Consider the following 16,626-nt stretch of genomic DNA (forward strand, 5'->3'; position numbering starts at 1 on the left):
CATGGACCATTATATGTTGCATGTTCAAGAGTCGGTAAACCTGACAATCTAATTATATGCAAAGACAATGGGACAGCAAAGAATGTTGTATATTCGCAAGTTTTACGTAGTTAAAACCATATATATATATCTATCTATATTCACAGGTGGGACATAGGGACACAACTACAATGGCGCGTAACTATTATGGCGCGTAACGACTTACGCGCGCGGGGGGGCTTGGGGGGGGCGCGAAGCGCCCCCACCAACACCACGCGCGCGGGGGGGCTTGGGGGGGGGGCGCGAAGCGCCCCCACCAACTAGTAGGGGTTGTAGTTTTTGCCTTTTTTTAGTTTTTTCAGTTTTTTTTAGTTTTTTATTGGTTTTTACCTTTATAGTTTTTTTAGTTTTTTAGCTTTTTTTTTATTAGTTTTTAGTTTTTTTTGTAGTTTTTGCCTTTTTTTAGTTTTTTCAGTTTTGACGTCACCTGATCCAGTTTTTTCAGGTGACGTCTATATATAAAAATAAGTTGTCTGTGGATCTGTGGATCGTGGATCAGGTGACGTCACCTGAAAAAACTGGATCAGGTGACGTCAAAACTGAAAAAAACTAAAAAAAGGCAAAAACTACAAAAAAACTAAAAACTAATAAAAAAAATAAAAAAGCTAAAAAACTAAAAAAACTAAAAAAAGGCAAAAACTACAAAAAAAACTAAAAACTAATAAAAAAGCTAAAAAACTAAAAAAACTAAAAAAAAGGCAAAAACTACAAAAAAAACTAAAAACTAATAAAAAAAATAAAAAAGCTAAAAAACTAAAAAAACTAAAAAAACTAAAAAAACTAAAAAAGGTAAAAAACTAAAAAAACTAAAAACTAAAAAAAACTAAAAAAAAGGAAAAAACTGAAAAATAAGCTAAAATAAAGGTAAAAACCAATAAAAAACTAAAAAAAAACTGAAAAAACTAAAAAAGGCAAAAACTACAAAAAAACTAAAAACTAATAAAAAAAGTAAAAAAGCTAAAAAACTAAAAAAACTAAAAAACCTAAAAAAACTAAAAAAAGGTAAAAAAACCAATTATTTTTATAGGTAAAAACCAATAAAAAACTAAAAAGAAAAAAAGGAAAAAACTAAAAAAAATTTTCATCTAAAAAACTAAAAAAAACTAAAAAAGGTAAAAACTAAAAGAACTAAAAAGAAAAAAATAAATGACGACACTCAAAGAGAAAGCGACCAGGACAAAAGGAATGTTCGATTAGCAATCAACAAAGCACCGGGACACAGGGAGTATAAATGACGACCAGGACATAAGTAAAAAAAAAAATTAACAAAACTAAAAATAAATGACGACCGGGACAAAAAAACTAAAAGAAAAAAAAACTAAAAACTAATAAAAAGACTAAAAAATCTAAAAATCTAAATAAGCTAAAAAAGAAAAAAAAAGGAAAAAAATAAAGGAGAAAAACAAAACTAAAAAACGAATGTATATACAGACCGGGACACCGGGATACAAATGACGACCGGGACACAGGGAATATAAATGACGACCGGGACACAGGGACACAACTACAACGGGGACACCGGGGGAAACAGGGGGATATAAATGACGACCGGGACACCGGGACAGGGAATGGTCGATTAGCAATCACCATCAACAAAGCTCAAGGGCAATCATTAGAATCATGAGGTATAGATCTGAATACAGATTGTTTTCCCATGGACCATTATATGTTGCATGTTCAAGAGTCGGTAAACCTGACAATCTATTTATATGCAAAGACAATGGGACAGCAAAGAATGTTGTATATTCGCAAGTTTTACGTAGTTAAAACCATATATATATATCTATCTATATTCACAGGTGGGACATAGGGACACAACTACAATGGCGCGTAACTATTATGGCGCGTAACGACTTACGCGCGCGGGGGGGCTTGGGGGGGGCGCGAAGCGCCCCCACCAACTAGGTGTTGGGGTGGCGCGAAGCGCCACCCCAACAGCTAGTATATATATATATATATGTTTTTAACTACGTAAAGCTTGCGAATATACAACATTTTTGCTGTCCCATTGTCTGTGCATATAAATAGATTGTCAGGTTTACCGACTCTTGAACATGCAACATATAATGGTCCATGGGAAAATATATATATATATATATATATATATATATATATATATATATATATATATATATATATACTAGCTGTTGGGGTGGCGCTTCGCGCCACCCCAACACCTAGTTGGTGGGGGCGCTTCGCGCCCCCCCCAAGCCCCCCCGCGCGCGTAAGTCGTTACGCGCCATATTAGTTACGCGCCATTGTAGTTGTGTCCCTATGTCCCACCTGTGAATATAGATATATATATATATATATATATATATATATATATATATATATATATATATATATATATATATATATATATATATATATATATATATATATATATATATATATGTTTTTAACTACGTAAAGCTTGCGAATATACAACATTTTTTGCTGTCCCATTGTCTGTGCATATAAATAGATTGTCAGGTTTACCGACTCTTGAACATGCAACATATAATGGTCCATGGGAAAACAATCCGTATTCAGATCTATACCTCATGATTCTAATGATTGCCCTTGAGCTTTGTTGATGGTGATTGCTAATCGACCATTCCCTGAGTCGCCATCGTCATTTATATATCCCCCTGTGCACCCCGGCGTCCCCTTTGTAGTTATGTCCCTGTGTCCCGGTCGTCATTTATATTCCCTGTGTCCCGGTCGTCATTTGTGTCCCGGTGTTCCAGTCTGTGATTTCTCTTTGAGTGTCCCGGGCGTCATTTATATTCCTTGTGTCCCGGTGTCCCGGTCGTCATTTATATCCCCCTGTGCCCCCCGGCGTCCCCATTGTAGTTGTGTCCCTGTGTCCCGGTCGTCATTTATATTCCCTGTGTCCCGGTCGTCATTTGTATCCCGGTGTCCCGGTCTGTATATACATTCGTTTTTTAGTTTTGTTTTTCTCCTTTATTTTTTTTCCTTTTTTCTTTTTTTTCTTTTTTAGTTTATTTAGATTTTTAGATTTTTTAGTTTTTTTATTAGTTTTTAGTTGTTTTTTTTACTTATGTCCTGGTCGTCATTTATACTCCCTGTGTCCCGGTCGTCATTTGTGTCTCGGTGCTTTGTTGATTGCTAATTTATATTATATTTATATTTATATTTTTTATATTTATTAATATTTTTTTAGTTTTCTTTTTCTCTTATTTTTCAGTTTTTTCCTTTTTTTTAGTTTTTTCTTTTTAGTTTTTAGTTTTTTTTTGTTTTTTACCTTTTTTTAGTTTTTTAGTTTTTTAGCTTTTTTAGTTTTTTTATTAGTTTTTAGTTTTTTTTTAGTTTTTGCCTTTTTTTAGTTTTTTCAGTTTTTTTTAGTTTTTAGTTTTTTACCTTTTTTTAGTTTTTTTTTTAGTTTTTTAGCTTTTTTAGTTTTTTTTCTTTTTAGTTTTTTTTGTAGTTTTTACCTTTTTTAGTTTTTTTTTCTTCTTTTGTATTAGTGTGAAATAATTCAGACGTCATATGCGGACAAACACGACGTCACTCGACAGACAGACAGACAGACATAACCCACAAACAACTTATTTTATATATATCTATTCATATTTTTTTAGTTTTCTTTTTCTCTTTTATTTTTCAGTTTTTTCCTTTTTTTTAGTTTTTTTCTTTTTTAGTTTTTAGTTTTTTTTTAGTTTTTTACCTTTTTTAGTTTTTTTTTAGTTTTTTTAGTTTTTTAGCTTTTTTAGTTTTTTATTAGTTTTTATTTTTTTTGTAGTTTTTGCCTTTTTTTATTTTTTTCAGTTTTTTTAGTTATTAGATTTTTACCTTTTTTTAGTTTTTTTAGTTTTTTAGCTTTTTTAGTTTTTTTTTTCTTTTTAGTTTTTTTTGTAGTTTTTACCTTTTTTAGTTTTTTTCTTCTTTTGTATTAGTGTGAAATAATTCAGACGTCATATGCGAACAAACATGACGTCACCTGATCCACAGATCCACACACAGACAACTTATTTTTATATATATAGATATATAGATAGATAGATAGATATATAGATACAGTTTCTTTTTCAGTTTTTTTTTCTTTTTTGGTTTTTTCTTTTCTTAGTTTTTTTCTTTTTTAGTTTTTTCTTTTTTTTAATTTCTTCTTTTTATTGATTTGTTTTCTTCAATTTGTCAATGTTCATTTTAACATTGACACTTGGAAAAATCTTTACATGCCAAGCAAGCTAAAGCTCCAACAATTTATATTAAACCTGAAAATTTGGGGTATCTATTTTAAGGTTTTCGAATTACTTTAATCTATTGTCAAAATATATTGAAATATTTGTGCAATTCCCAGTTTTTTTTAGTTTTTTCTTTTTTTAGTTTTTAGCTTTTTTTGTTTTTTTTTTAGTTTTTTGTCTTTTTTATTTTTTTACGTTTTATCTTTTTAGGTTTTTTCTTTTTTTAATTTTTTCAATTTTTATTTTTTTTTAGTTTTTTCTTTTTAGTTTTTTTTAGTTTTTTACCATTTTTCTTTTTTCGAATTACTTTAATCTATTGTCAAAATATTTCGAAATATTTATGCAATTTCCAGTTTTTACATTCTAGTTTGTTTTCTTTTATTTATATAGAAGATATAATCTGGCGTAACGGACAGACAACTTATTTTTATATATATAGATATATATATATATTAATATGTGTATTAATGTTATAAATTATTATTAAATATATATGAAAATATTAAACATTATTACTTATTAAATATACATAGTAGAAAGAAATTCAGAGCCTAAAAGGTACATGTGGGAACATGCTATTTATTATAGCTATAATGTTATTCCATGAAAAGTTACTATAAACAACATGGTTTGGTCAAACTTTAACAAGATCATTATTGTTAATCTAATCAAAATCTAACTACTTTACAATGTATTATATCAATTGAAGCTTATAGGACAATCTTTCTAATATTTCTGAAAATAGAATACTAACCTCCTAATACGTTAGAGGTTAACTTAGTAGTGTCAATGTAAAAGGGGCCTTTATCAGCCCTCATCCCCCTAGATTCTGAGAAATAGCTTTCAGAGTACTTTCATTGAAAAATACTTTTCTTTGGTATTTGAAAAAAAAACGGAAAAAACGACAAATAAGAATTTATGATGATTGCAGTCGTAGCTGTAACCCAGTTAAGAACAAACGTTTGTTCTTGATTTGCAGCGCTTAAGTATGCCACAGGGCATGCGTGCTATTTTACAAGATTGTATGTATATTTTTGTTTAAATAAAATATTCTAACCTACTTTATAATATTCTTCTTGCATTTGGTAAAAACAAAAAAAAAAAAAAAAAAAAAATGCAGAATGTCCTTACCTTTCGTTCTCCACGTAAGACAGGAATCATTTGCGGATATTTCGATCTAGAAAAAATTTGCATTAGACAAGAAAATAGTGCTGTAACGTTTCTTAAAAAGCAGATCGATTAAACTGATCACTTTGTGTCCAAATAGGGACAGATTATAGATAACACCCGTTTCAAGAGTTTTCCCTAGAATCTCCGACGCAATATCTTATCTTGAACAAATTAAAAAAAAAAAAAATAACCCTGATAAATTTACATGATAAATAATTAACGGTAAAAAAATACAAGGTAAATAACGGTAAAATCAATAACAGTAAAAAATACAAAGCACATTGTCGAGCGTCCAGCATGTCGCTACTCGAAAACCCATTCGTTCACTAAAAAATGGGCAAAACTTCCGGCAACAGATCACCAGAGGTCCAACAGTTCTAAAAAGGTACATATTGTGTTCAGAACATTACTGTATACATATCTGAATATATATTTGTGCTATGTAAATATTATGTTTGCGGCATAATTACACTAGAATGAGATAAAGTAATTGCATTCACTTGATTCACTTTAAATCTCGACTGCTTTAATACCAGTAACTGAAACTTATTGCAGCATATATTCAGCATAACTAAGAACCATTTCAGAGTTTTAAGGTTCCTAGGTGTAAAAACAAAATTTTTAACTTTTCCCAAATTTTACTGACAAGAATTATGGAACCTACTAGCTCCACATCAGCACAAGCAAGCACATCAGCACATCAGCACAAGCAACATCAGCAAGTTCTAATTTCTATCATTTTGTGATGCAGAACAGATATTTCGGCCAAAACAAGGCCAGATTGCTGCTGAGAGAAAAATACTAGAACAGCTAATTGGCTTAAAAATATCGAAAAACATATAAATATACTCTCAATTTGAGATTAGCTGTACCGAGGCAAACAAGGGTGCAAGGGGGTCATTTCCCAGAATAACTATTTTTTCTAACAAATCTCCAATAAAAAAGTAAAACATTCCTTCCCGAAACACCGCTCCGGCCCAAAGATCTTTTTTGAATGAAAGTAAAGAACGACATTAAAACTTACAACATTCATAAACTATACATAAGCAGGGTTGTCACCCCCTCATACTCACACTCCTTACGCTAATGTCTGTTTTTTTTTCGCCAATGTTTCAAAAAAGAATATTATAAAATAGTAAGAATATGAAAAATCTTCATTTTCAAAATGCCCCAAGAATGGAGGGGTTTATTTATTTCGGTTACAGTTATTTTTTCAAAAAAAGAAATTTTTTTTTTTCTGATGAGAACAACAAATGCAATTAAACAAACCATCAAAAATTTTACAATACAAATAAGAAATGGTTGAACTTAAAACAACAAAATAACCTTCATCAGACTGGGAGGGTATATCTATCATCACTAAATAATATGGACACAAATGTCACTTTGGGCAAAAATGGCTCTTTCCATCAGCCCAATGTAAAGCAAAACAACTAGCGATTTTCATATTACACTATACGATGTTCCTAGGTAAAGCTAGATGGCGCTAGACTTTATTTCATGAGAGACAAACAAGTTGACTTTCCTCTCTTTCTATTTTCTCAAGCACAATTTTAATAAATGACGACACATTTTATAATACAATTAAAATGGTTTTGAATAGGGTTGCATATTTAATATAGAAAATTTAATAAATTTATGACGTTTTTAGAGAATTAGCATTCAGAAGAAGAAGAATAAAAGAAAAACACTTACAAATACTCCTCACAGTCTTTATGATATTCATCCATGAGCTGCTGGTGCCGTTCTCCGAGCTTCTTTTTCTTTTTTTCAGACAGACTTTGATATGATTCACCCACAATCTTCCCAATAGCCCCCTTGAAAGCACGAAACAAAGAAATATCAAAAAGACAAATTCAATAATAATAATTTAAGTAGCGTAACAACACAAGGACTTTTACAACCAAAGGTACATGAGCCTAATATTACCTACTTCCTTCCTAATAATACCCTACTTCCAAGGAATTTCTTCAGGAGAGACAAGAACACAAAATAAGAGGATATGCAGAGTTTTAAATCCAGTTCTAACCCAGTCAAATTCTTTGGTCCTTATTGGAGGAAGAGTTGATATATTCATATTTTTTTTTCAATTGCATGCATTGCTGGGCGTCAAAACTGCCATTTTCGAATTCAAATAATCAAAAAACGAGCATTGTGGTTACTGCAGCCTATTAAAGGACGAACCACATCACGTGATAACCAAAATAGTATAAAACCCCCCTAAAAAAGAAGCCGGATCGAAACAAAAAGAACACAATTGGAATAACATTGGCCCAAAACCCAGGGTAGGAAACAGTCCCTTTACATTGGAAGCACTGACGTCCCTTTTTTTTCTCTGCTACTAGCGGGGCATTGGAACATCATAGAGAGCTGTTTAATGGCTTAGTTTAAATACACTATTACTGTCACTTTGGTTGATGAAGGTGTGTAGTTTAGCTTTTAAAAATAAAGTTAATCCATTACTCAGGCTTCAAAGTACAGAACGACTAGAGTTGAAATCTCCATGTTCCTTTCAACTGCATACATTATTGGTTCTCAAAACCTTTATTTTTCAAATACAAATACTTAGAAAAGGAACATCATTGACCACATACAAATACTACAAACAGATTCAGCATCTCTGGACAAGTAGTTCAGCTTTTTGAGTCATTTTAACCATTTTTAACATCATTTCAACCTTTTTGTTGGTACTAGAGGCACAAATAGCTTGTTTATAAAAATCCTACCTTTCTACGACAAGTCATGATAAAGAAATAAAGAAAAATGCTGGTGCTTTTAAATGAAAGTAAATTGTACTTCGTAATTTCAGATCGAAGAAAATCAGATCGGCGAAGATCAAGTACCGGCCTACAGGGAGGTGGTATATATAACCGTATATAGGTGGTTTTGCAGGGGAGATAGTAGTGGGTCCAGGATGAATTCTAACAAGCAAAAACTGTTAATATCAACTATAAATGGTTACTATGAACAGTGAAAATTACCAAATTTACCAAAACTAAAATTTACCAGATTACAACATATACCAAAGACAAAAAACATCATTAAGCATCAAGCATGTCATGGCCACCGTACGCTTTCATTTCTAGTCTCAACAAATTTAATTTTTCTGGTAGCAGGAAATTGTTTCATATAAAATAGTTTTATTTTAAATACATTTTAACTATTCTTTAAGCGGATCTGTTACCTTCAAATAATTTTTTAAGGCCCTGCATTGGCTGACCATCTCAAGGGAAAAGGGTCCAAAAGTGGATTCTCCCAAGGGACTATTCATTATCTTGGGATATTGAGGATCCGTGGTTAGTCAAATTTGATCAAAAAAGACAATGAAACTTTAACTCCCAAATGTCGAAAAGGTTAAAATTGCTTTTTAAAGTATTACATCTCGTAAGTATGGTAGAAAAAGATATTAATTTGGCAAAAAAAAACTCACAAGGTCAGAATCTGGATTTCTCTCCCGTATTTTCTTTTGTTGAGCCATCGAATATAACATAAATGTTGAATAGGGTTTCTTTGGTGGATCTGGAATCTAAAAAATAGGAACAACATCAATTTGAACTAGCTTAAAAAATTTCCACTTTACGCCATTTTGGTTTCTCACTTTTGAAAAGAAAAAGAAACTATTAATGAAAGACAAATATATATATATATATATATATATATATATATATATATATATATATATATATATATATATATAAATATATATATATATATATATATATATATATATATCTATCTTCTATATAAAAATAAGTTGTCTGTCTGTGGATGGATGGATGGATGTGTCAGGTGACGTCACCTGAAAAAACTGGATTAGGTGACGTCAAAACTGAAAAAACTAAAAAAAGGCAAAAACTACAAAAAAAACTAAAAACTAATAAAAAAAATAAAAAAGCTAAAAAACTAAAAAAACTATAAAGGTAAAAACCAATAAAAAACTAAAAAAAACTGAAAAAACTAAAAAAAGGCAAAAACTACAAAAAAAAACTAAAAACTAATAAAAAAAGTAAAAAAGCTAAAAAACTAAAAAAACTAAAAAAACTAAAAAAAGGTAAAAAACTAAAAAAAATAAAAAATAAAAAAAAACTAAAAAAAGGAAAAAACTGAAAAATAAGCTAAAATAAAGGTAAAAACCAATAAAAAACTAAAAAAAAAAGGAAAAAACTAATAAATGACGACACTCAAAGAGAAAGCGACCAGGACAAAAGGAATGTTCGATTAGCAATCAACAAAGCACCGGGACACAGGGAGTATAAATGACGACCAGGACATAAGTAAAAAAAAAAAAACTATCTATATATATAAAAATAAGTTGTCTGTGGATCTGTGGATCGTGGATCAGGTGACGTCACCTGAAAAAACTGGATCAGGTGACGTCAAAACTGAAAAAACTAAAAAAAGGCAAAAACTACAAAAAAAACTAAAAACTAATAAAAAAAATAAAAAAGCTAAAAAACTAAAAAAACTAAAAAAAGGCAAAAACTACAAAAAAAACTAAAAACTAATAAAAAAGCTAAAAAACTAAAAAAACTAAAAAAAAGGCAAAAACTACAAAAAAACTAAAAACTAATAAAAAAAATAAAAAAGCTAAAAAACTAAAAAAACTAAAAAAACTAAAAAAAGGTAAAAAACTAAAAAAACTAAAAACTAAAAAAAAACTAAAAAAGGTAAAAACTAAAAGAACTAAAAAGAAAAAAATAAATGACGACACTCAAAGAGAAAGCGACCAGGACAAAAGGAATGTTCGATTAGCAATCAACAAAGCACCGGGACACAGGGAGTATAAATGACGACCAGGACACAAGTAAAAAAAAAAATTAACAAAACTAAAAAGAAGGTAAAAACTACAAAAAAACTAAAAAGAAAAAAAAACTAAAAACTAATAAAAAAACTAAAAAATCTAAAAATCTAAATAAACTAAAAAAGAAAAAAAAAGGAAAAAAATAAAGGAGAAAAACAAAACTAAAAAACGAATGTATATACAGACCGGTACACCGGGATACAAATGACGACCGGGACACAGGGAATATAAATAACGACCGGGACACAGGGACACAACTACAACGGGGACACCGGGGGAAACAGGGGGATATAAATGACGACCGGGACAAAAAAACTAAAAAGAAATAAAAACTAAAAACTAATAAAAAAAACTAAAAAATCTAAAAATCTAAATAAGCTAAAAAAGAAAAAAAAAGGAAAAAAATAAAGGAGAAAAACAAAACTAAAAAACGAATGTATATACAGACCGGGACACCGGGATACAAATGATGACCGGGACCCGGGACACAGGGAATATAAATGACGACCGGGACACAGGGACACAACTACAACGTGGACACCGGGGGAAACAGGGGGATGTAAATGACGACCGGGACACCGGGACAGGGAATGGTCGATTAGCAATCACCATCAACAAAGCTCAAGGGCAATCATTAGAATCATGAGGTATAGATCTGAATACAGATTGTTTTCCCATGGACCATTATATGTTGCATGTTCAAGAGTCGGTAAACCTGACAATCTATTTATATGCAAAGACAATGGGACAGCAAAGAATGTTGTATATTCGCAAGTTTTACGTAGTTAAAACCATATATATATATATATATCTATATTCACAGGTGGGACATAGGGACACAACTACAATGGCGCGTAACTATTATGGCGCGTAACGACTTACGCGCGCGGGGGGGCTTGGGGGGGGCGCGAAGCGCCCCCACCAACTAGGTGTTGGGGTGGCGCGAAGCGCCACCCCAACAGCTAGTATATATATATATATATATATATATATATTCACTGCAGGTGATAGATTCTCTAACAATGGTTTCAGATAAAAGAATTGAGTCTTTCGATTTTGCGACAATTTATCACTTATATTTAAAAACTGTTATCAAGAAATCTTTCCTCTTATCTAGTAAAAGGTTCTTAAAAATAGACACTTATAATAAAAAAGCTATATGGACAAATTGCTTTAATACTACAGTTAACTTGAGATGTTACAGCTTGGATATGATTTTTGAGTTATTAGAATTTGTTTTATACAATACTTACATAAGATTTGGTGGTGATTTGTACAAGCAAATCGTGGGAATTCCCATGGGGGGGAATGCCAGCCCATTTATAGCTGACTTGTTTTTAAGTCAACTAGAATATAAATATATGATGGATAAGAATAATCCAAATAATTTAAAACATGTTTTGTCAAATAATAAAAGATATTTATATGATATTTTGGTCTTAAATTGTAAGGATTTCATTGATATTTCTAAAAATATATATCCATCAGAGCTTACTCTTGAACCTAGTCATAGCGCTGGTCATGAAGATCATTTCTTAGATTTAAATATTAATATTTGTGATAATAATAAATTAAGTTTTAAAATGTATAATAAAACGGATGATTTTGATTTTGAAGTGATTAGTTTCCCATTCCCTGAAAGTAATATAAACTCAAATATCACATATTCGGCGTTTTCCTCACAGTTACTTCGTTATGAAAGGATTTGTAGTAATTATATTGATTTTAAAAATAGATGTAAAATCTTAAGCCAAAAATTGATATCAAGAGGTTTTTCTGCAAATAAATTAACTTGGCGATTTAAAAAATTTAGTTTTCATTATAACGAACTTTTAAATAAATATCAAAAGAACTATCTGGAAATACTTAAAGAAATTTTCAACTAATTTCGGAGGTTCGAGAAATGATGATGCAGCGCTATTTATTTTGAATTGTGTTTCTAATAGAGCGGATTTTTTTTTTTAAAATAGCCACATGGTAAAGATGAATTCTATAATTGTTTAGTTCGTTCAGGTTTTTCGCAATGTGTTAATATTTGTGATTTGGTAAAATTTATCATATTTACTTTACCTATTGTTGCTAAAAAGAGGGATATATTAACAGGATAAGCTTATTTTGGTGTTACTTGGTTGTTTTGCATTTGCTGTTTTTTTTTGTTTTTTTTTCATATGCATGTATTTTGGGGGTGATACCTGACACGGGGATGCCATGGATATTCTGTGGTAGCCACAACACTTGACTGGGTAGAGAATTTAATGTGGCGAAACCCTATAGGCAAGTGTATTCTCCTGATGAGCCCTTGTGAAAACAGTCTTCCTTTTCTCCTTCTGTCTCTCTCTCTTTTTTTTATGTGTTTGTGCTGTTGCATTGGTGATTTCTCTTTTCAATATATATATATATATATATATATATATATATATATATATATATATATATATATATATATATATATATATATATATATAGATATCTATCTATATATATAAAAATAAGTTGTCTGTCTGTGGATGGATCAGGTGACGTCACCTGAAAAAACTGGATCAGGTGACGTCAAAACTGAAAAAACTAAAAAAAGGCAAAAACTACAAAAAAACTAAAAACTAATAAAAAATAAAAAAGCTAAAAAACTAAAAAACTAAAAAAAGGCAAAAACTACAAAAAAACTAAAAACTAATAAAAAGTCTAAAAAACTAAAAAAACTAAAAAAAGGCAAAAACTACAAAAAAAACTAAAAACTAATAAAAAAAATAAAAAAGCTAAAAAACTAAAAAAACTAAAAAAACTAAAAAAAGGTAAAAAACTAAAAAAACTAAAAACTAAAAAAAACTAAAAAAAAAGGAAAAAACTGAAAAATAAGCTAAAATAAAGGTAAAAACCAATAAAAAACTAAAAAAAAAACTGAAAAAACTAAAAAAAGGCAAAAACTACAAAAAAAAAACTAAAAACTAATAAAAAAAGTAAAAAAGCTAAAAAACTAAAAAAACTAAAAAAACTAAAAAAAGGTAAAAAACTAAAAAAAAATAAAAAATAAAAAAAAACTAAAAAAAGGAAAAAACTGAAAAATAAGCTAAAATAAAGGTAAAAACCAATAAAAAACTAAAAAGAAAAAAAGGAAAAAACTAAAAAAAATTTTCATCTAAAAAACTAAAAAAAACTGAAAAAGGTAAAAACTAAAAGAACTAAAAAAGAAAAAAATAAATGACGACACTCAAAGAGAAAGCGACCAGGACAAAAGGAATGTTCGATTAGCAATCAACAAAGCACCGGGACACAGGGAGTATAAATGACGACCAGGACATAAGTAAAAAAAAAAAAAAACTATCTATATATATAAAAATAAGTTGTCTTTGGATCTGTGGATCGTGGATCAGGTGACGTCACCTGAAAAAACTGGATCAGGTGACGTCAAAACTGAAAAAACTAAAAAAAGGCAAAAACTACAAAAAAAACTAAAAACTAATAAAAAAAATAAAAAAGCTAAAAAACTAAAAAAACTAAAAAAAGGCAAAAACTACAAAAAAACTAAAAACTAATAAAAAAGCTAAAAAACTAAAAAAACTAAAAAAAAGGCAAAAACTACAAAAAAAACTAAAAACTAATAAAAAAAATAAAAAAGCTAAAAAACTAAAAAAACTAAAAAAACTAAAAAAAGGTAAAAACTAAAAAAACTAAAAACTAAAAAAAACTAAAAAAAAGGAAAAAACTGAAAAATAAGCTAAAATAAAGGTAAAAAACCAATAAAAAACTAAAAAAAAAACTGAAAAAACTAAAAAAAGGCAAAAACTACAAAAAAACTAAAAACTAATAAAAAAAGTAAAAAAGCTAAAAAACTAAAAAACTAAAAAAACTAAAAAAACTAAAAAAAGGTAAAAAACTAAAAAAAATAAAAAATAAAAAAAAACTAAAAAAAAGGAAAAAACTGAAAAATAAGCTAACATAAAGGTAAAAACCAATAAAAAACTAAAAAGAAAAAAAGGAAAAAACTAAAAAAAATTTTCATCTAAAAAACTAAAAAAAACTAAAAAAGGTAAAAACTAAAAGAACTAAAAAATAAAAAAATAAATGACGACACTCAAAGAGAAAGCGACCAGGACAAAAGGAATGTTCGATTAGCAATCAACAAAGCACCGGGACACAGGGAGTATAAATGACGACCAGGACATAAGTAAAAAAAAAAATTAACAAAACTAAAAAGAAGGTAAAAACTACAAAAAAACTAAAAAGAAAAAAAAACTAAAAACTAATAAAAAAACTAAAAAATCTAAAAATCTAAATAAACTAAAAAAGAAAAAATAAGGAAAAAAATAAAGGAGAAAAACAAAACTAAAAAACGAATGTATATACAGACCGGTACACCGGGATACAAATGACGACCGGGACACAGGGAATATAAATGACGACCGGGACACAGGGACACAACTACAACGGGGACACCGGGGGAAACAGGGGGATATAAATGACGACCGGGACAAAAAAACTAAAAAGAAAAAAAAACTAAAAACTAATAAAAAAACTAAAAAATCTAAAAATCTAAATAAGCTAAAAAAGAAAAAAAAGGAAAAAAATAAAGGAGAAAAACAAAACTAAAAAACGAATGTATATACAGACCGGGACACCGGGATACAAATGACGACCGGGACACAGGGAATATAAATGACGATCGGGACACAGGGACACAACTACAACGGGGACACCGGGGGAAACAGGGGGATGTAAATGACGACCGGGACACCGGGACAGGGAATGGTCGATTAGCAATCACCATCAACAAAGCTCAAGGGCAATCATTAGAATCATGAGGTATAGATCTGAATACAGATTGTTTTCCCATGGACCATTATATGTTGCATGTTCAAGAGTCGGTAAACCTGACAATCTATTTATATGCAAAGACAATGGGACAGCAAAGAATGTTGTATATTCGCAAGTTTTACGTAGTTAAAACCATATATATATATATATATATATATATATATATATATATATATATATATATATATATATATATATATATATATATATATATATATATATATATATATATATATATATATATATCTATATTCACAGGTGGGACATAGGGACACAACTACAATGGCGCGTAACTATTATGGCGCGTAACGACTTACGCGCGCGGGGGGGCTTGGGGGGGGGCGCGAAGCGCCCCCACCAACTAGGTGTTGGGGTGGCGCGAAGCGCCACCCCAACAGCTAGTATATATATATATATATATATATATATATATATATATATACATATATATATATATATATATATATACATATATATATATATATATATATATATATATATATATATATATATATATATATATATATATATAATGAAAAGAGAAATCACCAATGCTACAGCACAAACACACACACAAAAAAAAAAAAAAAAAAAAAAAAAAAAAAAAAAAAGAGAGAAGGAGAAAAGGAAAACTGTTTTCCTAAATTAGTGATTAATATAGACCAGCACTTGAATGAGGCCTTAACCCTACTCATCCATACAATCACATAGGTCAAACAGCATAGCCACACACAATCAACCATAAAGAATAATCCATGGACAGGCAGTCATGTCGTCAATAAGTATAAGTCGTCATTTGCCAAACAATAGAAAAAATAATATAGACAAATAATTCAGAGGCAACACCCAACATAAGGGCTCATCAGGAGAATACACTGGCCTATATAGGGTTTCGCCACTCTAAATTCTCTACCCAGCACAGTGTTGTGGCTACCACAGAATATCCATGGCATCCCCGCGTCAGGTATCAAAAAATCAAAAAAAAAACAGTCTTCCTTTTCTCCTTCTGTCTCTCTCTCTTTTTTTTATGTGTTTGTGCTGTTGCATTGGTGATTTCTCTTTTCAACATTTTCTCATTCTCTTTTCATATTCATCTTTTCAAATGTATATATATATATATATATATATATATATATATATATATATATATATATATATATATATATATATATATATATATATATATATATATATATATATATATATATATATATATATATATATATGTGTGTGTTTATATATATATATACATATATATATATATATATATATATATATATATATATATATATATATATATATATATGTATATATATATATATATATATATATGTATATATATATACTAGCTGTTGGGGTGGCGCTTCGCGCCACCCCAACACCTAGTTGGTGGGGCGCTCCGCGCCCCCCCAAGCCCCCCCGCGCGCGTAAGTCGTTACGCGCCATATTATTTACGCGCAATTGTAGTTGTGTCCCTGTGTCCCACCTGTGAATATAGATAGATTTATATATGTGTTTCAAACTACGTAAAAATTGCGAATATACAACATTCTTGGCTTTCCCATTGTCTGTCCATATACAAAGCCGTATGTACTAATAATGACGTCATATGCA

General features: G+C 29.7%; 1 protein-coding gene across 1 annotated transcript in view; it reads right to left on the bottom strand.

The window, feature by feature from the left end:
• Positions 1 to 16,626, bottom strand: part of LOC136025746 (uncharacterized) — a 46,667-nt gene that overhangs the window by 2,195 nt on the left and 27,846 nt on the right. Inside the window, exons 4-6 of the mRNA XM_065701733.1 lie at positions 8,830 to 8,925; positions 7,095 to 7,216; positions 5,361 to 5,406 (exon numbers count right to left, since the gene is read on the bottom strand). Coding sequence (XP_065557805.1) covers positions 5,361 to 5,406; positions 7,095 to 7,216; positions 8,830 to 8,925 — 264 coding nt within the window. The remainder of the gene's footprint in view (positions 1 to 5,360; positions 5,407 to 7,094; positions 7,217 to 8,829; positions 8,926 to 16,626) is intronic.

This window comes from Artemia franciscana, chromosome 1, assembly GCF_032884065.1.
Source record: "Artemia franciscana chromosome 1, ASM3288406v1, whole genome shotgun sequence".
In the NCBI taxonomy this organism is placed as follows: domain Eukaryota; kingdom Metazoa; phylum Arthropoda; class Branchiopoda; order Anostraca; family Artemiidae; genus Artemia; species Artemia franciscana.